At 43.4% G+C, this 23,203-nt stretch overlaps 6 protein-coding genes, 1 long non-coding RNA gene and 1 pseudogene across 8 annotated transcripts; 5 read left to right on the top strand and 3 right to left on the bottom strand.

Annotated features, from left to right (window-relative positions):
• Window positions 1-98: 98 nt before the first annotated feature.
• LOC145709314 (neuronal acetylcholine receptor subunit beta-3-like) lies at window positions 99-3,442 on the bottom strand. Its single transcript, XM_081786993.1, has 11 exons — window positions 3,424-3,442; window positions 2,913-2,998; window positions 2,470-2,627; window positions 2,338-2,419; window positions 1,670-1,911; window positions 1,346-1,539; window positions 1,044-1,244; window positions 855-994; window positions 538-719; window positions 367-496; window positions 99-327 (listed from the first exon to the last, which is right to left on the bottom strand). Exons 1-11 carry the CDS (start codon window positions 3,440-3,442, stop codon window positions 190-192), a joined length of 1,572 nt encoding a protein of 523 aa, XP_081643119.1. The 3' UTR covers window positions 99-189.
• A 1,206-nt stretch (window positions 3,443-4,648) lies between these two features.
• Window positions 4,649-6,403, top strand: LOC145709313 (uncharacterized). Its single transcript, XM_081786992.1, has 5 exons — window positions 4,649-4,666; window positions 4,719-4,825; window positions 5,123-5,413; window positions 5,472-5,831; window positions 5,929-6,403. Exons 1-5 carry the CDS (start codon window positions 4,649-4,651, stop codon window positions 6,401-6,403), a joined length of 1,251 nt encoding a protein of 416 aa, XP_081643118.1.
• A 14-nt stretch (window positions 6,404-6,417) lies between these two features.
• On the top strand, window positions 6,418-7,740 carry LOC145709312 (creatine kinase M-type pseudogene; annotated as a pseudogene).
• Window positions 7,741-7,801: 61 nt separating this feature from the next.
• LOC145706904 (creatine kinase, flagellar-like) lies at window positions 7,802-12,978 on the top strand. Its single transcript, XM_081784363.1, has 10 exons — window positions 7,802-10,488; window positions 10,531-10,890; window positions 10,932-11,412; window positions 11,457-11,825; window positions 11,869-12,041; window positions 12,086-12,145; window positions 12,187-12,339; window positions 12,391-12,495; window positions 12,541-12,657; window positions 12,698-12,978. Exons 1-10 carry the CDS (start codon window positions 7,807-7,809, stop codon window positions 12,875-12,877), a joined length of 4,680 nt encoding a protein of 1,559 aa, XP_081640489.1. The 5' UTR covers window positions 7,802-7,806; the 3' UTR covers window positions 12,878-12,978.
• Window positions 12,979-13,108: 130 nt separating this feature from the next.
• LOC145708592 (putative ATP-dependent RNA helicase DDX4) lies at window positions 13,109-14,655 on the bottom strand. Its single transcript, XM_081786279.1, has 6 exons — window positions 14,424-14,655; window positions 14,211-14,381; window positions 13,882-14,162; window positions 13,554-13,820; window positions 13,331-13,507; window positions 13,109-13,283 (listed from the first exon to the last, which is right to left on the bottom strand). The coding sequence occupies exons 1-6, from the start codon at window positions 14,512-14,514 to the stop codon at window positions 13,170-13,172; spliced, it is 1,101 nt and encodes a 366-aa protein (XP_081642405.1). The 5' UTR covers window positions 14,515-14,655; the 3' UTR covers window positions 13,109-13,169.
• Window positions 14,656-14,659: 4 nt separating this feature from the next.
• On the bottom strand, window positions 14,660-15,093 carry LOC145708594 (uncharacterized). The gene is made up of 2 exons (XR_014134843.1): window positions 14,861-15,093; window positions 14,660-14,819 (listed from the first exon to the last, which is right to left on the bottom strand). It is a non-coding gene; the product is annotated as an uncharacterized LOC145708594 (long non-coding RNA).
• Window positions 15,094-16,168: 1,075 nt separating this feature from the next.
• LOC145707510 (uncharacterized) lies at window positions 16,169-18,770 on the top strand. 2 transcript variants are annotated; one of them, XM_081785047.1, is made up of 7 exons: window positions 16,169-16,342; window positions 17,200-17,253; window positions 17,320-17,393; window positions 17,439-17,799; window positions 17,980-18,136; window positions 18,178-18,308; window positions 18,369-18,770. In XM_081785047.1, the coding sequence occupies exons 1-7, from the start codon at window positions 16,203-16,205 to the stop codon at window positions 18,526-18,528; spliced, it is 1,077 nt and encodes a 358-aa protein (XP_081641173.1). In that variant the 5' UTR covers window positions 16,169-16,202; the 3' UTR covers window positions 18,529-18,770. The 2 variants fall into 2 exon arrangements, with proteins under 2 accessions (XP_081641173.1, XP_081641172.1); XM_081785046.1 differs by having other exon boundaries at window positions 17,311-17,393.
• A 39-nt stretch (window positions 18,771-18,809) lies between these two features.
• LOC145706634 (uncharacterized) lies at window positions 18,810-23,190 on the top strand. The gene is made up of 7 exons (XM_081784054.1): window positions 18,810-20,448; window positions 20,559-21,060; window positions 21,145-21,502; window positions 21,555-21,760; window positions 21,804-21,941; window positions 22,719-22,850; window positions 22,897-23,190. The coding sequence occupies exons 1-7, from the start codon at window positions 18,812-18,814 to the stop codon at window positions 22,993-22,995; spliced, it is 3,072 nt and encodes a 1,023-aa protein (XP_081640180.1). The 5' UTR covers window positions 18,810-18,811; the 3' UTR covers window positions 22,996-23,190.
• The last annotated feature ends 13 nt before the right edge of the window (window positions 23,191-23,203 follow it).

The following is a 23,203-nucleotide window of genomic DNA, read 5'->3' as shown; positions in this document are numbered from 1 at the left end:
AAATAACTTTTTGACGTTGATGTCTCCCTAGTTCAACTTGAAATTATAAATAAAAAGACGGCTAAAGAATATTTAATTGAATTTTATTAGGCTTTGCATTTCAGGGTCAGAAGAAGTTGAAAAGGTCTCACCAATATTATGTTGCTATGGCTATTTGAAAAGTTGTTTGTGCAAAAATAATATGTTAATCTATTTGTTGGCTTTGGAAGAGTAGTCGACCCAAGCAGGCAGGAAGAGCACCACGATCCCAAACAACGACACGAGCAGGAAAAGATAGAGAAAGATTCTGTCCATCAAAATTGCCACAAAACGCCACTCGGAGATTTCCTAGAAAAGAGTTATTTTGAGCAAGGAAAAGGATCCTACAGTTTGGTTTCGAATCTCGTCTTTGTACTTTTGCGAAATGTCGTCGATGTCGGACGCGGTCTGGACAAACTCCTCGGGAATGTGGTCGGCCCGGGCGAGCCGCCTCGCCTGGTCGCGGATGATGTTTTCACTGAAGCAGATGATAATTATGAGACCTTCTTCTCTTGTTACCTCTCTGGAAGACCATTTATAAGTAGATGTAGTGTAAGCTGACATTCGTGTTTGGCGAGGAGCATCCCAAGCTCGTCATTTGGCGGCGACACGCAAAGCACTCTCGGTAGCAAGCGGAGGAAGAAGTGGCGCATCCACACCGGCAGTGGTGGATGAGAGGAAGGCGAGCGGTAATGTATATTCTACTCAGGGTTTAATCTTGATTCTTTTATGAATAAAAAGCAAAGTTTAATTGATAGCCCGTGCAGTAGGAAATCCAAAATTGCAGGCGCGCCCGTGTTGTCAAGTTCCCAAAAAAAAACTGAAGAATCGAAAACCCTTGGCAAAACTAGAGTAGTGATCACGATGGAAAGCGTGATGAAAATCATGTTGAGGAGCAAGTACTCGGCAATCAGAGGTATCGTGTCGCCAGTAGAGGGGATGATTTCTGCTATCACCATAAGGTAGAAAGTGTGCGCTAGAAAAAAGGATAGGTACGAGGTTAAGACAAGGATATATAAAGATACCTAGCAGAACTGAGGTGCAAAAGGTGATTTTCTGATGCGAAGAACACGGGAGATAGTAAACCAGCGCGGTGAGGAATGAAATGAGAAGACATGGCGTGATGAGGAAGACGTTGTAAAAGAGCGGGTAGCGCCGCATCACCAGCCGAAATTGAATGTCTGGATGATCGAACACGTCGAATTGCGTCAGTTCATGGTTGTGCCCTGAACACACTCATCAATTTATGCAACGAAAAAATAAAATATAACGAAACTTATTCACTATCAAAAGAAATTATAAGCGAACGCGTTTGTTTCGATTGTACCTGCTTTGCGAGTGTCGTTTTCGTTGTCGTGCAGGGCAAAGAGCGAGTTGTGTCGAACAGCCTCGACGTGGTGGAAGTCCCACTCGCCGTTTTTTACAAACTTGGCGAGGACTGACTCTGCCTGGACATCGCCCATCATCAGATCCACTTCTTTTTGAGGAGATACGCATTTATAGTTGAGTGCAACATTATGTCTAGGAGAAAAGTTTGTTCTAAAGTCGGAATTCTTGATGAAAGTCTATCAGATAGAGTCTAATTTATACTCTAAAAGTTGTGTTGATAAAAATTTAATTTTGAGCAAATAATTTAGTCTGACGTTGGGACGGAAAGTTCATTGATTCAAAAAGAGCGGATTCTCCGTTGCCTTCTTTGTCATAAGTCCACGAGCCGAACGTGAGCGAGCAGTTCTGCGTGTCGTACGGAAAGTAGGTGACATCGATTTTGCACGAGGATCTGAATATCATGGGCACTTCCCAGTTCACTTGCCCGTTCGCCGACAAGATCGCCTTCGTTTCGAACTGTCCCGTGAAGTTGCCATCTGCGTTTTGAAACATGACGATGTCCGGCTAAACGAAACAACTGTTACACGCTCGACTGTAGCACTGAAATGGCGCTTTCTGACAGCAGCGACATTTTATCGACAGAAAAATATTTCTTGAAGATTCTACATAAAAATAGAAATCGAACAATTTCTTCATCAAAGGTTTTCCAAAGAGCTTTCAATTAGAACCTTAGTTATTACTCTAAGCCCGCGGCGCTAGAATTGGGGAATCTTTGAGTGTTACCGAGAACATAGTAACTCCTATGAAGCTTAAAACAATAGGAGATCGAGAGCGTAGATGATTAAATCTTCATTATTTCTTAATTTCTCAAACTAAGGCTCCTCTGGGATTTATCTTATCAAATGTTTTTTTTTGTGAACTTTGCAATGTCCACTTTACATAAATTCGAAATGAAATGTTCCAGTTCGAACGAGACATGGATTATTTTACCTTCCAAATTAGATCTTCTGGAATGTGAAGTTGTTCGATCTTTTTGTATTGTTCCGGGTTCCACTTTTTGCCACTCACAAATCTGCCGTTGCATAATGAATATTAATTATTGAAAATGAATTTGAGATTTGTGAGTCTGTTTCCTGCAAATGTACATCTCTCCATTGCTGCCTGAGCCAGCACTCGACCGCGATGACTTGGTTCTTTTCGTCGACATCGAGTATCTGCGTAATTTCTAGCGATAGCGTCACCACCACCGGCTCTGTGAAGCTGTTGACCGGTCGTATCAGCTGAAAAATTGATGAGGGCGGGTGTTGCTCCAGGAAGCGATTGGCACGTCGACACAATTGAACGAATTAACTCATGCGCATGCGCCGCCAAATGTGACAGAAAGTCAATAGATCTTTGAAATATACATCCAAGCGCGTTGAATCGCGGATAATTTGTTATAATTTTAACAAAAGTGTCCCTTCGCCAGTGATAGATAATTGATCCGCCGCCTGCTCCTTGTTAATTTACAAAATGAGCCGTCATTTTTAGAAGCAGGCAATACAGTATTGGCAAAGTATACTTACTTTGTTATATACAGCGAAAATGTCATTGAGTAGTGCAGTTTCTGCGTCCCACGCGCTCTCAAAATCGACTGACTTCTGTAAAAGAGCTTATTTGGGGCTCGAAAAAGAATTTTTGAAATAAAAAATAACTTTTAATCAAACTCCAGTAACTCAGTTGACCTCAAGAGTAATCAGAGTAATCGATAATCAAAACACTACTTTCACAAATAAAAATGAATATCTCGAGGAATTCTTAGGCTTATGGTTAAATATACAGTACGGGACACGTATTAAGGACACGAGTACAGGAACGGGTACGTATTATTTATTCATCTCCCAGTTCATCTTCAGTTCCGAAAGCTAACTGTATCTCTTATTATATGAGCATGGTCTTTCGTTATCAAAAGTCCTGTAAATAATCAAGAACCAAGGAGGTGGGGTGCCGATATTATTGTTTTTCTAGTCTGTTTATTCCGCTACGAACGTTACTTTATCTTGAAAAATTATTTTCGAAATGGGTTCACATCATTACAGTCCCTTTCTAACTGCATGTTTTTCCGAGCCGCGCCTAAAGGAAGGAAGCACCAACCGAACCACTTCATAAACTTCTCTCCATCGGTGGGTCATGAACAGAAAGTCGCTCTGTTTGCGCGTTAACTCGCACTCCCGTCGTTTTCGTTGTCTTCCTTGATTTCTTCGTTTCTATATCTCTCTTGGAGAATAAGCGGAGTGAGAAAGTGTTGAACACACTACTCGTACAGGGCGTGCTTATTTCTTGGGGAGTAGAGATGCTCTCGCTTTGGCGAAAGATCGATTGAAGATGATTGGGAGAAAAAGAGGATTTCGAAGGCGCTGCCCCAGGGGAGCACTCTCCTAACCCCCACCCGACCGCACCCTACTCAACCAGAAAAAAATATCCAGTTAATTTGCTCACTCGCCGCAGCAGACCAAACTTAACTCGCCTCTTCAAACAACTCTTTATTTCAAAAAATTCAATTAGAAAATCCCCTCCAAATAATTTTGGAAAGTCGCGTAAAAAATAATTCCAGAGTCATTCCATTTTTTTCAAATTATCAGTAAATTATCACTGATATCTGGGGTCGAACTTCAACTAGAAATAATGGCCCACGATTTCGATATCTTAGATATCATATCTAATTGACAATATAAACAAGGATTCTAGTTCTTTCTTCAGAAAATACAGTGTTCTAGTTTGCATTCAGATTGTACTGTATTACTATTAGTTAAACTGAGATCAATATAACTTTTTGTCCTCCGCGCTGACTTTAGGTTTAATTTGACAAGGGTCGGCCTAATTGGCAGAGATAATTGGAAAACACTCTTTTCTTTTCAAATACTCGCATAAGTTCTAATACAGTTGCACAGGCAGTTGAACGGAATCCGTCCAAACAGTCAAAGAAAAAATGCCGTCCGTTCCATTTTGTCAATAAACCATTTCATCAGATTTAGCGCAATCAGATTCCCACTCTGGGAGCTAGAATCTAAGCATCAAGGATTTTTTTTTACAAAGAATGAATTTATTGGATATCAAAAATAAAGGCTTTATTGTCTTGCGCTCAGTAAAAAATAATCAATTTATTGTAAAGATGATTCGTTGAACTTCGATATAAAAAGTATAAAAGGTAGTAAGTTACTAAGGCATGGTCAGGCCGGGGGATGAATTTAGCGCTAATCCCCCTTTGATCAATTTTGATCCAGGCTGTGAAAATGGCTGTAAGGTCCAATCTAACTCGAGAATGGCCTCCGAAGTGCAGGTTTGACTCAGATAGAGAGGATTAGCGAACTTGGTGTAACTCGTGTCTATAGGTGGAGTTTACCAAGCCCCTGGCCGACGGGTGCATCAATGACGATGGCTCAGCCATCCTCACCGCGGTCATTTCTCCAGCTGACTGGCCAGCGACCTGGTTCTTTGGGTAATTCAATAAATTTTCTATATTTTCATAAATAAAAATTTCATCAACGAACTCAACTAACTCCAAAAAGTCCAAGTCAACTTCTTTTACCCATAAATTTCTAAATGAATTTACGCTAAAATTCGTAAAATAATTTTAGTGCAGCTATTCTTATTGTTTGAAAATCTTGAGACTAAGTGCTTTCACCTCGTTTTATGTTATAAATTGGCTTTCAATTTGATGATAAGTGTTTTTTATGACCAAGCAGGTCTTAGCGTTGTCACTCAACAGATAAAGCGATGAGAAAACGGTGTTCAGACAAAGCGCAATTTCTGATGCAGGAGAAGACGTAGAAATAATTTCAAACGCAGAAAGTGGCGAGCGAACTCTCAAGCTGAAAAATGCCAAGAACTTTGTTGGACTTTCTTTCAATATCCTCCTCCAGGCTGATAGAACTGCCGGTGTTTCCACCTCCGCTTCATTGACTTTTCCACCTGCGGAGGCTTCATTTTCGAGTCCTCTGGAAAACGCTGTTGTTGGGGAAGATGGCAGCGCCCAATTCTCCGCTACTGTTTCTCCTTGTGATGCGCAGACTCAATGGCTTTTTGGGTAATTGGAAAATAAATATTCATTTCTTAGAATTTTCGCGAACTAAGAATATCAATAGTGGCTCTGAGTTGGCAGCCAGGGAAAATGTCGTCTTTGAGAGCAACAACGAAACTGGAGAAAGAAAACTTCTTCTGAAAAATGGTGCAAACTTCGTCAGCCTTGCCTTCAAAGTCAGCATCGTCGCTGACTCCGTCCGTTCGTCCGCGATCGTTACGTTTCCAGAGATTTCCTTCACGAAGATTCTCGAGGACCAAACAATCACACCCGAGGGCGAAGCTTTTCTGGAGGCTGTTATTTCTCCCCCTACTCGTGCGACCACGTGGTTCTTTGGAAAATCGCCATTTGAAGCTAGTGACGATGTTGAAATCAAGGAAGACAAAACGACTGGAGAAAGGAGCCTGAAATTGTTGAAGGAAAAGTTGCACATTTATAATTTATTTCGATTGATTGACTTTGGATTCAGCTTAACTAGCTCTTAACAAATTTAAAATTTTGCAACTCGGCTTGAAGGGAAGAAACTTCGTCAATCTCTCTTTTCAAATCCAGCTCCGAGACTCCAAGACTGGCGTTTACACTGGCTGCTGTCTGACTGTACCTCCACTGGATTATCCACCTTACGGATTGTCTGATTCCGTCCGCCAGCTGCCAGAATGGATCCAACTTGGCTGCGGAAACAACGAATATTATTGCGAAGAGAAAAACGCTACGTTTTTGGGTGCTAACGTTCCAGCGGAGCTACCTGACTTAGAGGCTCACAATTCATTCTTCTCCGAAGCGATTAAAGCTAATCCCGCGCTTTATGCGTCACTAAAAGACAAGAAGACCTCATCAGGGGTCACCTTGGGTCATTGCATCAAGACTGGCATCGATAACCCCGGCCATCCACATATTAAAACCGTCGGAATGGTTGCTGGAGACGAAGAATCGTACACTCTCTTCAAAGATCTCTTTGATCCAGTCATTTCAGGACAGGATGAAAAATATGATTAAAAAAATCATAAAATATGCAAGAAGCAAAGAGGTAGTTATGCTCATCCCATCTGATAGCTAGACACAACGGCTATGCAGCTGATGCCACTCATCCAACGAATTTGAACGTCGAGAAGCTTTCAAAAACGCCCATTGATCCGACTGGCCAGTACGTCTTGACGACTCGCTGCCGCACTGGGCGCTCCGTTCGAGGCTTCCGACTGCCTCCTTGTCTTGGCTTTGAAGAGCGAAGAAAACTGGAAAGCGCCATCGTCAAAAGTCTGAAAACTCTGAAAGGAAGCTTAGAAGGCGACTATTTCCCGCTTCACGGATCGAGAAGCTATTCCGAAAAGCCAAGTGGAATGAGTCTTGAGAAAGAAGAAGAGCTTCGATCGAATGGAAACCTCTTCCAAGAACCAGACAGCACTCTCCTTCTTTCTTCTGGCTGCGGACGACACTGGCCAGACGCTCGTGGCATTTATCACAACAACAATCGCAACCTCTTCGTCTGGGTAAACGAGGAAGATCACATGAGAATCGTGTCGATGGAAAAAGGCGACAACGTTCGAAAAATCATCCAGACCTTTGCCGATGCGACCAAGGCCATTCAAAATTGTTTGCAAGAGCAAGGCTTCGACTTCATGCACAGCGATCATTTGGGGTGGATTTTAACGTGTCCTAGCAACTTGGGAACTGGACTTCGAGCTGGTTCCATGGTCAAGGTCCCTCTCTTCTCCGCCCGGCCCGATTTCAAGGATATTTTGAAACAACTCGGTCTTCAAGCGCGAGGCGGAGGTGGTGTTGATTCTGATTCCGTCGGTGGAATCTGGGATATTTCAAACGCGGATAGACTCGGCAAGTCAGAGATCTCTCTCGTCAACACTTTCATCGAGGGTATCTCCAAAGTGATCGCCTGGGAGCGCAAGTTGGAGACCGGAGAAAGCATCGATGAGAACCTCAATCGAGACATTGAGAAAGTGCAAAAGCGGCTTGCAGATTTGCTGGAAGAAGAAAACGATCAGTATCCACCAACTGGACTTTCCAAATCAGTTCGACAGCTGCCTGAATGGATTCAACTAGGCTGCGGGGATGCGGAATACAACTGTGCTCAGAAAAACGCGACTTTCCTCGGAGCTCAGATGCCAGATACTCTTCCCGATTTGAGCAAGCACAATTCATTTTTCTCCGAAGCAATGAATGCTGATCCTGGACTTTATGATCGCTTGAAGTCTAAGAAAACAGCAGCTGGAGTTACTTTAGGTCATTGTATCAAAACTGGTATTGACAACCCTGGACACCCACACATTAAGGATTGGGATCAGACATCGCCTTTGCTTTTTTTGTCATACCATTTGTAGACATTTCAATTCCTGATTCTGTAGTATTAGAAAGACAGATAACTATCCCTACATTAGACCGTTGGAATGGTAGCTGGTGATGAAGAATCTTATGAAACCTTCAAGGAGCTCTTTGACCCAGTCATTTCTGCAAGACACAATGGCTATGCCTACGATGCCAAGCACCCAACAAATTTGAACGTTGATCAGCTTTCGCAAACGCCCATTGATCCGACGGGAAAATACGTGCTCACGACCCGATGTCGAACTGGCCGCTCGGTGCGCGGATTCCGACTTCCTCCCTGTCTCGATTTCGAAGAGAGACGAAAGCTTGAAGGCGTTATTGTCAAAAGTCTGAAGACGTTGAAGGGTAGTCTCGAAGGTGATTATTTCCCTCTGCATGGATCGAGAAGTTTCACGGAAAAACCGACGGGAATGTCGCTTGCCAAGGAAGAAGAGCTCCGATCGAATGGAAATCTCTTCCAAGAACCAGACAGTACCCTCCTTCTTTCTTCTGGCTGCGGCCGACACTGGCCCGATGCTCGTGGCATTTACCACAACGGTGCTAGAAATCTCTTTGTCTGGGTTAACGAAGAAGATCACATGCGAATCGTATCAATGGAAAAAGGCGACAATGTCCGGAAAATCATCCAGACTTTTGCCGATGCCACTCAAGCGATTCAAAATTGCCTTCAAGAGCAAGGATTTGACTTTATGCACAGCGAGCATTTGGGATGGATTTTAACTTGTCCTAGCAACCTTGGAACTGGTCTTCGAGCGGGAGCTATGGTCAAAGTCCCGCTTTTCTCGGCCCGGCCCGATTTCAAGGACATTCTGAAGCAGCTTGGTCTCCAAGCTCGAGGTGGAGGTGGAGTCGATTCTGACTCTGTTGGTGGTATCTGGGACATTTCTAATGCTGATAGACTTGGAAAATCGGAAATCATGCTTGTCAATACCTTTATCGAGGGCATTGCGCAAGTTATTCGTTGGGAACAGAGGCTCGAAGATGGAGAAAAGATCGACGAAACGCTCAAAGAAGACATTGAGAAAGTGCTTCTAGCGCTTGAAGATCTCTATGAAGTTGAAAACGACCAGTACCCACCAACAGGTCTTTCAAGATCTGTTCGAAAACTACCAGAGTGGATTCAAGCTGGCTGTGGTGACAATGAGTACTTTTGCGAAGAGAAAAACGCTACGTTCCTTGGAGCAGCTGCTCCAGAAGAATGTCCCGACTTGTCAAAACACAATTCATACTTCTCAGAGGCATTGAAAGCCCAGCCAGAGCTTTATGCGAAGCTGAAGGATAAGAAAACGAAGCTCGGTGTCACTCTTGGCCACTGCATCAAAACTGGAATCGATAACCCTGGACACCCGCATATTAAAACTGTCGGAATGGTCGCTGGTGATGAAGAATCTTACTCGACTTTCCGGGAACTCTTTGATCCGGTCATTTCCGCACGCCACAACGGCTATGAAGCAGATGCTCTTCATCCAACCAACCTCGACGTTGACTACCTTTCCACCACGACGATCGATCCCGACGGCAAATATGTCCTGACATCTCGCTGCCGAACTGGTCGCTCTGTCCGTGGATTCCGATTGCCACCATGTCTGGGTTTTGATGAGCGACGAAAACTCGAGGCTGCAATTGTTAAGAGCTTGAAAACTCTGTCTGGCGATTTGGAAGGTGATTACTTTCCACTTCATGGCTCAAGAAGTTATGAGGAGAAACCGACTGGAATGACTCTCGAGAAAGAGGAAGAGCTCCGATCAAACGGAAATTTATTCCAAGAACCAGATAGTACTCTGCTTCTCTCTTCCGGATGCGGCCGACACTGGCCCGATGCTCGAGGTATCTACCACAACAATAATAAAAACCTCTTCGTCTGGGTCAACGAAGAAGATCACATGCGAATCGTGTCAATGGAAAAAGGAGACAACGTCAGAACCATCATCGAGCGATTCGCCCTCGCTACAAAGGCTATCCAGAGCTGCTTGAAAGAGCAAGGCTTTGATTTCATGCACAACAATCATCTCGGCTGGATTTTGACTTGTCCCAGCAATCTTGGAACGGGCTTGCGAGCTGGCGCCATGGTCAAAGTGCCACTGTTTTCGGACAGAGACGATTTCAAAATCATCTTGAGAAAGTTGGGTCTCCAGGCTCGAGGCGGCGGAGGTGTTGATTCAGATTCCGTCGGCGGTATTTGGGACATCTCAAATGCCGACAGACTTGGAAAATCAGAAATTTCTTTGGTCAATATTTTTATTGAAGGCGTTGCGCAAATCATTCGATGGGAGAAACGACTTGAGCAAGAGCAGGAGATCGATCTTACTTTGGACAAAGATATTCAAAAGGTGCAGAAGAAGCTTGAAAAACTTCGAAAGATCGAAGAAGGGGAATGGGACGAGGAAGAAGATGATGACGAGGATTGTTATCCCCCAACTGGCCTCGCCAAGTCTGTTCGAAAGCTGCCAGAGTGGATTCAAGCTGGCTGCGGCGATGCGGAATACTACTCTGACGAAAAGGGTGCGACATTTTCAGCCGAAAAAATGCCCGCCAAGTTGCCAAGTTTGGCCGCCCACAATTCCTTTTTTTCCGAAGCGATGAAGGCCAACCCAGGATTGTACGACTCCCTTAAATCGAAAACCACTGCTTCCGGAGTCAACCTTGGACATTGCATCAAAACCGGAATCGACAATCCAGGTCATCCTCATATCAAAACTGTTGGTATGGTCGCGGGCGATGAAGATTCGTACACTGTTTTCAAGGTACCAAGACTCTAGTTTTCAAAATTTCTAAAAACCTTCGAGGATCTTTTCGATCCAGTCATTTCAGCACGCCACAATGGCTACGCAGCCGACGCCAAACACATCACCAACTTGGATGTCTCACAGCTCTCGCAAACACCAATTGATGTTTCTGGCCGCTTCGTTCTGACAACGCGTTGTAGAACTGGCAGATCTGTGCGCGGTTTCAAGCTCCCACCCTGCATCAGTTTTGAGGAAAGACGAGAACTCGAAGCAGCAGTAACAAAGTCTCTCCTGGCGCTCGAAGGAGACCTTCAAGGAGATTACTTTCCACTCCATGGCTCCCGCAGTTTTGAACAAAAACCCACTGGCATGAGTGTTGAGAAGGAAGAAGAACTTAGATCCAATGGAAACCTATTCCAGGCAAGCATTTTACAAAACGACTTTTGTTTATTTTCTTCTAGGAACCTGATAGTACTTTGTTGCTTGCATCTGGTTGCGGTCGACACTGGCCTGACGCTCGAGGTATTTACCACAACAACGACAAGAACCTCTTCGTCTGGGTCAATGAAGAAGATCACTTGCGAATCGTTTCAATGGAAAAGGGCGACAATGTTCGAAAAATCATCGAGCGATTTGCTGTTGCTACCAAGGCGATTCAAGAATGCTTGAAATCCCAAGGCTACGATTTTATGCACAGCGATCATCTCGGCTGGATTCTGACATGTCCAAGCAATCTCGGAACTGGTCTCCGTGCTGGAGCGATGGTCCAGATTCCATTCTTCTCCGATCGAGACGATTTCAAAGAAATCCTCGCGAGACTTGGTCTCCAGGCCCGAGGTGGTGCTGGAGTCGACTCTGATTCTGTCGGAGGCATTTGGGATATCTCGAACGCCGACAGACTTGGAAAGTCCGAAATCATGCTCGTCAATACTTTCATCGAAGGCAATTTTTCTCTTTTTTATTAAAACTTTTTACGCAATTCTCAGGTGTATCGCAAGTAATTCAGTGGGAACAAAGGCTCGAACGAGGAGATGACATCACCAAGACCCTCGACGAAGACGTTCTCTTCGTCCAAGAGCGATTAAGCCAGCTAGCGAGAAAAGAACAACTTTTCTTCACTCCTCCAGCGCCAATCAATGAGAGCCTTGTTTACGGAATGGCGCCACCAGATGCGCCCTTCAAGTTTTTGAACGAGCTTGAGCATCAGACTGTCCGGGAAGGGTCCATCGTTCGCTTCGAAGTTGATCTCTCTCATCCCAAGGAAGTCACGTGGCTGAGAGGCCGAGGTAGATGTCAGGTTGGCAAGCATTATGAAATCATCGCCGTTGGCCTCAAACGAGTCCTTGTTATCATGGGTAAAGCAAATCTTGATTGTATCTTTCTTGAAATTTTAATTAGGAGCTGAATGGAACGATTCAGCAACGTTCACCTGTCAAACGGAAGACGGTGAGCAGATTTCCGTCAAACTGCGAGTCGTTGTCCCAACAAAAGCAAAGAAAAACCTTGCTCCAGTAAAGAAGAAAAAGCTAGTCGCTACTGCTCAATTCAACGAAAAAGAATCGCATGCTACAGTGAGTCAAGCACCGATGTTTATTTATTAAATCTCTTTTTTCAGATTGACAAGCTTTTCAAGACAGACAAGCGGCCTCAGCAGCTAAAGCTCAAATCCGCCCAGGTACTTCGGTTCTAGAGGGAATTTCTCTTAAATCTGTTAAGAAATCTGGCTGGAAAGGAACAAAACCTTCTGTCAAAAACTACTTGATGCACGACTATTCGGTCGAAATTGAGAAAATGTACCGCGAGTGGGACAAGCGAAAGAGCGCCGACAATGACAGAAAAATTTTGGCCGCTGAGACTGCCGAGAAAGCGGTAGGATATTTTTCATTCGAGAAAGCACTAAACTTAATTACTTGTTCCTAGCTTGAAAACGCAGAAGTTCAAGAGCGACTCGCCTCTCGTCTCGCCAGCGAGTTTGAACTCGATAGACCGATCAAGGCAGACAGAGGAGATCCTTTCTGCATCCAGGTTTTTAAAATTCCTTCACACTAGTCTCCATGAACAACAATTAAGAAATCTGACGAACACCGACTGCGAGTTGAGAATTTTGTGCGAAGGATAAACAAGGCCTACCGACTGACGGAAGAGGTCGAAGTCGAAGAAGTCTTCCAGAAAAGCGATTTAGAAAAGGTAATGTTTACGATTGTAGCTCGAATGAAAATTTTTTCAGTACATGGAAAAATTGAAAGCACGAAACCCAAGCTACAGAATCGAGGCGGAAACAGCTGACTGTACTCGTGATGCTGTGCTTCGACTGGCCAAGTCCGACCGATCCAAGTACGATAAAAAGAAGAAGCTGGAACGCCTTGCGAACAACATTTCCGAAATGGTCGGCATGAAGAATCATTAACTGAAAATCCACCTGCTCAGAACGGAAGAAACCCATTTTCAATTTGTAAATTCATTATTTATTTGTTAATACTTTTTAATTTGTATTCGATTAAACGCTTTTGTACATTCACGCTTGTTTATAAAAAATATGAGTCTTGGACGTCATCCTTTTTTCGAAAATGATGCCTTGCAATTTGCGAAGGAAAAGTCCATTTTTTACCGATTCCGTTTTATTCTTTAAAAACGAGCTCAATAATTGTGTCTGCATTGGATGCAGTTTTGAAGGCAGATATCGAAAGCAGCTGAAAATTTTAATCCACTTTAATGAACAAGGTTTCCGAGTCCAGATATTCGGTGGCGAATCGTTGGAGAATTGGGGAGAAGGTGGCGGAAAACATGAGTGTTTGGCGTTTACCAGGCGTTTCCTTAATACCGAATCCATAGAAAGCTCATAATTTCAATTAAATCTTACACGACCCGTTACAAGAAGCTTCTTAATCGGTCCAAAACGCACGTCAAGCGTGAGTTCGGCTTCATCAATGACGAAGTATTGAAGCTTGCCGAGTTCAAGAAAATCTAATTTCTCCAAGACATCATTTACTCGTTGTGCCGTTCCAATCAGAATGTTGCACCCGTTTTCTTGTATTTTCTTGGAGTTAAAAGTTAGCTCTGTTTGACAACAATGGAAAGCTTACCTTGCGAGCGAATTTAATATCCATTCCTTTATGGAGACACTGGGCCATGATTCCTGTGCCCTTTGCGAACATGCAGCACTGCTCGTAGATCATGCGGCATTCGGTACGATCCGGAGAGACGATTAGAGCTTGGGGAAATTGGCGCTCAGCGGACTCGGCTTTGATGTTCTGCTTCATCAAATCGTCAACAATGGGCAAGAGATAGGCAGCAGTCTTGCCTGAACCGGTATGAGCGCACGCTATGATATCACGCTTCAACATGATCGCCTGAAATTGAATAAAATTGACGAAAGTTAAATAAATTGACGAAAATTGAATGTTTTCTTACCGGGATAGAAGCGCTTTGGACAGGAGTCGGAGTTTGAATATTCAATTTCTTTAGAGTTTTGCGGAGACTGCGATTGAACCCTGTTTTATTGAAATCATGGATGAAGTTGACACTCTCAGAGGCTGGACCAGTGCAAGTGACTCCAGTGTCGTTTTCGTTTTCATCTTTGCGAGAAGACGAGTTGTTGACGCGATCATCAAAGCCGCTTGGAGAGCTTCGTCGACTGTTTTTCTTCCGACCACGACTTTGGCTGCAATCTTCTACTCGTCGATCCACCATCTCTTGAAAAAACTCGATGAAAAAACAAAAGAAGTCATTGAATCGTTTACCTCTCGATTTTCTTTTCCGCTTCTTCTCATGAAGTTTAACATGAATCTTTTGCCCAAAAAGGGAAATTTTGTTGAGGGTTCTTACGGCGTAGTCTGGGCTTTCTTTGTGCGTGAAGAGAATGAAGGCAAAGTTCTTGTTTTTTGGCTTTGTAACATCCTCCAATGGAGCAACTAAAACGTCGGTTAAACGGTCAGATTTAACATGTTTCTAACTTTGAAGAAAAAGTTCGAAAAGGATTTCTTCCGTAACTCTCGGTTCCAAATTCCCCACCCAAACTGTTCGCTTCGACTTCCCATTCGACATTTTTGATTTCCGCTTACGATTACTTGCTCTAAAAATGATGGTTATTAAAAAAGTGAGCAGAGAATTTGAAATCAAGGAAGAGCAAATGAGTAAAGAAAACAAGCAGTAAACGAAAATGTCTTGTTTCTATTTATTCTCGATGATTTCTAACAATCTGAGATATGTAAGACAGAAGACTCTTCTTCTTCTTCAGAAGAGCTTGAGGATCTTGTCGTCAGCCAAGGGCTTGCCGCAGCCAGAGCAGTAGCGAGGAGCGTTGGTGATGCACTTGAGGCAGAAGAAGGGCTCTTCCTTCTCCTTCTCGTCTAATGCATAATCGATTTCCGCTCTTGTTCGTGAATCTTACCTTTGAGAGCCTTCAGGCAATATCTTGCTCGTCTAGCTTCTTCGAGTTCTTTTTCCGCGGCCGCATAGGCGTCTTTCAGGCCTTCGAGCGTTTTCGCCAGATGTTCTTTCTTCTTTCTTGCTTCAGTGAAGTTCTTCTCTGCTACCTCGAATTTCGACTGGGCGTAGCTCATTTCCAAAGGGCCTGAATTCTTTCTCGCTTCAAAAGTTTTTATGAAATTTTTTAGCTTCTCCTCAAAAGGGCTAAAAAGGGAAAATGAAGGAATCTATGCAACCTATCAAATGGCGACTTTCCGAATGTCCTTATCGAAAGCAGGAACAAACCAACAATTCAATCCCGATGAATCAGCAATATCATGAATCAGTGACCATTTTGAACCCTTATCTTACGCTTTGAGCTTCAAAGTTTGATCCTGAAATGAATAGGAATTTCTATATTTTTCAGATCTTGAATTCTAAGGCTGACTCCTCTTTGGTATCAATTTTAAGTACAATTACAAGTTACAGTACTTGAAAATGCTGTAAACTCTGCTAAGATAATCGAAAAGACGAAAGATTTTGGAATGATTCTGTATTTTTATCATCCCAAAATCGAGAAAGATTGTTAAAGTTATGAAAGCATTTATTTGCAGGGAGAAGAAATTGATTTTATTCAGGAAATGTACAGAGCGTAGCACGATTTTTGCGTGATCTTTGCCGGTAGATGCCAGGCTTTTGCCTGCATCTTCAGGGTTATTGTTGGTCCAGGGTGTAAGGAGGAGAGTAAGAGTCTTCCCTTCTCTTCTAGCCGCTGGCTCTTCCTTTTGGAAGTTTTCTCAAACTTGAGCTCTGAAAAAAAGTGTTAATTTCAAAAATAAAATAAAAAAAGTAAGCACTTACCAGTAAAATTGCCGCTTTCGGACCTTCAATCACTCGGGGTGTGAAAGTGATGAATGACAAAATGGCGAAAACAGGCGCTGCTCCGCCCCTGTTCTAGAGAACCAGAGCGCTAAGTTTTCACCTTCGCGCTTTTATCCCGCGAGCAGGAAATTTTGAAAACATAGTTGAATAAGTCGGAATTACTGTAATTAAGCTTTAGAGATGATCTTAGACATGATTATTGACGAGAAAACCCTTCAAAAGCTTCTGACGAGGATTATTCGAAATTGGCGCGCGCTGATTGGCTGCTCGCGCATCTTGGAAAAGAAAGATTTCTCGATTTTCGCGATTTTTCGAGCGAAATTACAAGAATCTTTGACCACTGGTCAAGAGAACTTATCTCACTATCAAATGCTTCAATTATCACTGTCTTTCATAACTGAATTTACAAAACAGCGACATCAGATGGAATGATTTAGGATGAGATGAGCGAATCGTCGGTCATTCAGAAATCGGAAGAAGAATTGGAACTTCTCAAAGAACTGAAGAATGAATTCGAAACGCTTGAGCAATCCTGGAAAGAAGAAAACGAAAAATTCATCCAATTCCAGCTCCTGGCAAACAGGTTTTTGACCAGGCTCGGCAACCTGAATCAGGGTTTTGAGAGAGGGCTTGAGAAAAGAACTGAGTCTTGACCAAAGACTACCTTCTCCATTCGAATCGGCTACACGACGTTTTGACTAAACCGACGTTCTCGCTAACCGACGTTTTCGCTAAACCGACGTTCTCACCAAAAGTCAAAACGTCGGGTTAGTCAAAACGTCGGTTTAGTCAAAACGTCGGTTTTCCTTAAAAATGCGTGGGCGCCTCGAATTTGGTTAAGACTCAGTTTGGAAACCGACGTTTTCGTCAAACCGACGTTTTCATTACCTTTCGAAAGATCTTTTTGGAGAGTAAATGTATAAGAATAATGAATATCTTCTTTAAATTAACTAATATAAATAAAAAAATCTTTTAAAAATGATCTCAAGACCGATAAAATGTAAAAAGATCAGTAAATTATGCAGACTTAATATTTTTTAAAATTATTGATTTTGTTATTCAAATAATAATTTTAAAATTATAAAATATATATTTTGTTTTTCCAAGTTAAAAATTTCGGTTTGAGTAAGACGGCGGGCTTTAGACAGAATTTTTAATCCAGGAAGAGCCTATTCTCATTCGCTCTGATTGCCCCCGCATTTTTAAAGAAAAGCGACGTTTTGACTAAACCGACGTTTTGACTAAACCGACGTTTTGACTTTTGCTGAGAACGTCGGTTTAGCGAAAACGTCGGTTAGCGAGAACATCGGTTTAGTCTAAACGTCGTGTAGCCATTCGAATCGCTTCAGGTTCCTGACTCTGGTTTTCTTCACATATTGCCCACCCCAGAGCATTAAATACCAAATGAAAATCGAATTTCCTATTCACTTTCTTTTTCAGAGACCGCCAGCTGGCAGATCACGTGCTCACTGAAAACCAAAAGACGCAGCTCAGGAAAGCTTTTTAAGAAAAAGGACATCATTCTTCCGATTTTCCGTATTTTCAAAAAAGAACAAAAAGTGTCAAGAAGCAAATTGTGAAAGAAAAGTCGAAAGCTTCATCTCCCAAGTTTCCAAAATCTGAATCGCTCGATTGTAAGTAAAGCAGTTTCAGAATAACGCTAATGTATTAAAATTCAGCAATAAGCAGCGATTGCGAATTCGGCCTCGTGAAAAGTTCGAAACTAGAGAATCTCGAAGAGTCGATCGAAGCCGCAGAAAAACGCCTTGAAGAGCTCGAGAAACTCGCGAAAAAGAAAGAAGCTCAAGAAAAACGCCTCTCCGACTTGGCGAAAGAAGAAAAACTCCTTTCCGCGCAGCTGGTGCACGTCAAATCGAGGAGGGAGAATCTAAACGGGGCGACGGAGCGAGCGGAAAAGAGCGCTGCTTTGATCAAACAGTCGTGTCTTCGGCAGATGAACTTGTCGCATTCTGTTACTGTCGGCTATCCGAAACCGCTGGAAGAGCTCTGTTCGATAGGGATTCTGCTCAATGCGACGTTGTAAGTATAGAGCTCGGTCTGGGCTTGGCAACCTGCTTACAAGAGACCATGAATCTTCTTTTGGTGGGATAAAATAAGGGTCTCATCATGTTTAATTTGGCAGAACATCCTGATTCGATATTTCTACCGTCGAATATGAATATGATGCAGAGTCGATTAAACATAATTTGTTTTTCGTAGTGGCGAACTGGAAGAAGAAGTTGGTCAGCTGAGCAGAGAGCCCTTTTCTGAAACAAAGAAAGTATCAAGTTCACCGCACGTGGAGACAAAAGATGATCTCTTGCGAGAGATCTCGGCCGAGCGTAAAATACTGGAGTTTCGCCGCAAAGTTCTCAAGGTAGCAACAAAGCTCAATTACAGTTGAACAGCTCATTTTAGAGAAGCAACGAGTTGCTGCAAGAGAAGTCGGACAACTTGCTGAGGACGATTTCGCAGAATGACTGTAGATACACGAATAGGATCAAAAGCTTGGAACGCGAACTTCATGCACTTAAAAATTCCACCGTCAAGTAAGTTTTCGAAGCTCTAAAAACGATCAAATATGGAGAGATGTCAAAACAAATGTTTAGGTCGATAAAATTGAAACACGACGCCTTGTCCCGTTCTAGCATTTCTGAGCTAGAGATCCTCGATTCGGCGATTCTCTCGCTCGAGAAAGAGCTTTCTTCTATCCAGCCCAAAACGAGCCTACCCGATTCAGCAGTGCCCCATCCGAGCAAGATGACTTGATATTTCAAAACTCTCCAAATATTTCCAAAATTTCAATTTCTTCAACACTGGACTTCTCCAGACTTTCTTTTTACTACTTCATTGTTCTTCAAATGCCTTCTCACCATGTTTGACTAAAGAGACTAAAAAGACTCAATTTTAAATAATAAAAATTGCTATTTAAATTCCCTGCTATTAAAAACTTGATTCAGGATAAAATTCTGTATTTTATACCAAAAGACTAAAAATAAAGTTCTGAATCTTACATTCAAATTCACAAGTAAACGCTCTTATTTGACTCAGAATGGACCTGCCAGGGCCTGTCTGGCTGGAGCAAAATCGTCCTCAGAGGGATGTCGAGTACTACATGCACTTGCCGCTTCTAGAACCCTCCCAGCTTGTTGCTATTGAGCGACATACAAGTTCCACGCTAGCAGCTTGCGAAGAACGACTTAACTTTCTACAATCAGAGCCGGCTGCTACCTTTGGCGTCATTCCTAAGAATGTCAAGCTCTCCGTCATTCTCCAAGTCATGGACGAACGGGTCTTCTCCCTCCTCCAGCACCTTCAGACGACACAGCAGCAAGTCCAGTTTCTGGTCGGAAACGAGCCGGTGCTTGACGGTTACCAGCCTTTTACTCAAGGGCAAGCAGCGCTTGTTCGTGGAAAAATCGACGATTTTATGAAGAATGGTGAGTGGCCAGCGAATATCTTTGAAAGCTTCAAATCGGCTCTGCAGGATTCGCTCTTGGAAAAGATCGTCGTCCTCCTCGGCCCGGAAATGGAAGAACCCGTGTTGAGCGAAGAGCAGCTGCAGCATCTGGAGGATGTCTTGGTCGGATCACGTGTGAATCTAACTGTAGCTCTTCTTGACGAATCGCATCGCAAGATGGCCGAGAAGATCGTCAATCTTAACCAGAATCCGTACAATCGAATCGTCTCAAGCAACAGCTCTGTGGAGCTCGACGACGTGCGGAAAGTCAAGGCGGATTCGCAGAGAATCATGCAGTTCTGCAAGCAAATTCGAAACGGAACTTGCTCGAGCACGAAACTGCTGCGAAAAGAAGAGGAGGAAGAGGGTGAGATGCTGAGCTTTAGACCGGCCCAACAACCGCTCCAACTCGACGTCTTCACCTGGCTGAAAGAAAACAATCTCCAGGCGAAGAGAATCGACATTTTTAAAGCCTTAGACATCATCGGCCGACAAGGGAGCACTTATGTCAAAGTGCTGGATAAAGAAGTGCAGGCGCGAACTCTTCGAAACACAAAGGGTCTCTTGGAGCTAGAATTTCCCGACGGCGTCTCCCGATTCGTCGCCTATGACAAGCGAAAGTTCGACGATCTTTTGGAGCATTTGGGCAATCATTTGCGAATGCTGAAAATACTCAAAGACGCGCTAAAAAGTACTGGAGTCGGATTCATACCAAGGAAACAGGTTACATTCGTTATCGACGAGTCGCCTCAGACGCTGGCGTTTATGGAGAGATTGGTGACGACCTTCGCGAATTCAATGCAACAAATCAACATTGTTTCCAGCGTGGTGAGGGAAGACAATTCGGTGAGCACCTACTCGTGCTCGTACAAAGATGAGCTGGGGGCTTTCCTCAAAAATCTGAACGACACTTTTACGATTCTACGAAAACGCGCGGTCCTTGGCGCCGAAAGTATTCAGAATCGTGAGCTTTTTAAATCGTGGCCGAAAGCATTGAGCGTCGCGCTACGCGTCGCGAAGACCGAGAACTCGGCCGAAGTCTGTCTCGTGCATCATGGAATCATCGAACGCAGCGAGAATCTGGTGGAGATGATTGAAGATGCAAGTGCGACTGGCTTTGAGCCGGTGATAAGTGCAGTGTCGATTGATGTGGAAATGGATCAGTTTGTCAAGAGACTGTCCGAAGAGTCAAATGGGGCGAGAGTCGAGCTCAAACTTGTGAAAAATAGGTGAGTTTGGTCGGGGTTTATTTGAAGGGGTTTGCTATTGTATTTATAATTTGCGTTTTATCGACCCATTGAGAAGTGTTTATCGAGTTATTTAACAGTGAGTGTTCTAGCCTAATCCCTCGGGGGAGTTCCGATTTCGATCTAATCGATCGCGAAGAGGCGACTACCGTGGCGCAATCGCAGACTCTCATTGCACTGAAAACCGAAGGAGCTCAAACAGTGGATAAACCACGCGTCGTCCAATCGGCGTCTCCCTCGACGCGGAACTTCGAGAAGAGCAAGTCCTCGATCGAGTCACGCGAATGGATCCAGCCTAAGGATACGAAAAAGACCAAAGCGTATCAGAGAGCGATCAAGCAGTCGTACCATACTAACCGTCCTAACACTACTGCTGGAACCAAACATCCCCTTCTGCTTCGCGGGTCCAAAGCGCCTGCAATGCTCCACAAGAGGCAGTTCTACCTCACTGGCGGCACGTGTCTCGATAAAGGCCAAACGATGTACTTAGATGTTTCTGTCAAGCCTCCGCCGGTGATCCCTTCTTGCTTGAAAATACCAAAAGAAGAGGAGCATCTTTCTTCAAAAGATTGGCTCAAGCGAAATGGACTCAAGGTTAGTTCAGTTCACTATTAAATGTCAGCGCGAATAGTTAAATAGCCGCTTAGTCCTTGAAAACCAACAATAAAGTGGTTTTAGGGTCTGAAAATAAATTTGGAAAGGTGGGAGCGTCGCATCACTCCCGGCTCCAAAGTATACCGAGGAGTACTGCCGATTGTGCGGGATCGCCACTGCGAACTGCAAGTAGCCGAGCTCGAGCAGCTGCAAGTTCTGTCGCTGGAAGCCGCGCGGCGATATTTGAAACGGATTCAGTGGTACCTCGAAGCGCCCCATCGACTGTGGTTCCAGTCCGTTCATCCGGCGATGGCGAGGGGAAACACCGTCGTGTTAATTGACGGTTCTGACTCATCTAGACAGTGGATTTACGAGCTCATTGCCGCGATGAGAGGACTTTCGAGAGATATCAAGGGAAAACTAAACGTCATCCTTTTCAACGGTAATTTTGGCCGTTTCTAGAAAACCGGTTATTTTGAAAACTGCTTCTTTAGATGGAGTCAAATCGTGGCAGTCAAGCTGTTACGCGATGAACAACGCTGCTTGCGACGATCTAGCGCTGTGGATGAAATGCTTGAGACCAAACGGTGGGACGAGCGAGCTTTCTCATGGAATACGTACGGCTCTTTTGAGCAGAGCGAGCAGAATCGTTATCGTTTCCGATGCCGAGTTCGAACTCGCGCCTGAGACTGTCTTCCAGGTAAAGAGATTCTTACTTTCCATTTAACAATTCATCGTTCCAGGAAATAATGGACGCGAACAGAGAGCAGATTCCACTGCACTTTATTGTGCCGACAAAAGAATACAGACAGCCGCACCACGAGTTCTATGGCTACACCAGTTTGAAGACCAATGTTGATAAAATGATGGCAATCATCAAGGTATGATCGGTACTACTTTTCGAAACGTATATTTAAGGGATCCCCCGATCCGAAAAATTTTCCCAAAAAGTATCGAGCGGTGCATATTTAGATTCCCCATGATCTGAGCGTCATTTTTTACCATTATGTCAAGGCCCTCATATCACGTGATTTCTCGTGAGAGCGTGTTGAAGTTGCATTATAATCTATACTTAGCAAAAATTTTCGATTTTTTCAGAATTCGAAGGTCTTCATAACGAGGCAAATAGGGGCTTATTTGAAAGCATATAACGCCCTTATCAAGAAATAAACAGTTTTCGAGAAAGAAATTCATCATTTGGCGGCGCTAGAGAGCAAAAAGACTCCAAAAAATCGCTAAAATGACGGCTGAAAGTTTTATAATAAGAAAAATTTTTTCTACTTTGCCAAACTTGATGATCATGCATGCAAATGTAGACAAGGGTCCAATCTTTCTAAAAATGAAGAGATATTAGGAACCCATAGCCCCAAAAAAAAGTAGATACAACTTGAAAATGACCGAAAATGACCGTTTTTGGCAACGTAAGTCACTTTGACGGCTTCTTATGCATAAGTGAATCTTATAACTAGGGGCTTATCATGCATGCATTTGCTCGTCAAGAAACGGGCTTTAATTTGAGCCCCTATACAGCCCCACACGCAAGACGAGTAAAAAGTAGATAGGGGTCAAAGTTGGGCAAATCGGGGGGGGATCCCTTAAATGCTACAGATCTAAGAAAAGCGTAGACGTTCTCCCTTGAATGAAATCAATTTTTATAGAAAGTGGCAAAGATGTACGGCGGAAGCGTTTGCGCACCACCCTCTCCAAGCGCCGCGCAGCTAGTTCTAGAGCGAATAGCTGCCGCTCAAGCAACTGAAAAGGATGACTCGTTTTCCCCGTCAGTATTCAAGGTATTTCTAAACAACTGAGGTCTATTTGATTTATAAAACCTTTCAGAACTGCTCTGAAATCGTGCAATTGATGAAAGAAATGCGACTCGCCCAGAAAAACGCGCAGCATTGTCAACAGTGGATCGAAGCTGCTTCGAAATGCTAATTAATTAACATTTAATTAACTTAAAAATCAACCTTCCGCATTTATCATTCAGTTCAACTTTTCAATTATATGCTCACGTGCTTCCTATTCAATCTTTTTTGCCAAGTTTTTAATTGCCCTTCCCCTTCTTTTTCTATTTCAGAATTCTATTTTTCTATTTAAATATTTCTATTTTGTATTCTACAAGTTCATACTATTTTACTACCTT

The sequence above is a fragment of the Oikopleura dioica genome, chromosome XSR, assembly GCF_907165135.1.
Source record: "Oikopleura dioica chromosome XSR, OKI2018_I68_1.0, whole genome shotgun sequence".
In the NCBI taxonomy this organism is placed as follows: Eukaryota; Metazoa; Chordata; class Appendicularia; order Copelata; family Oikopleuridae; genus Oikopleura; species Oikopleura dioica.
Note: the sequence above shows the minus strand (reverse complement) of the source record. Positions and strands in the feature narration are given on the sequence as shown.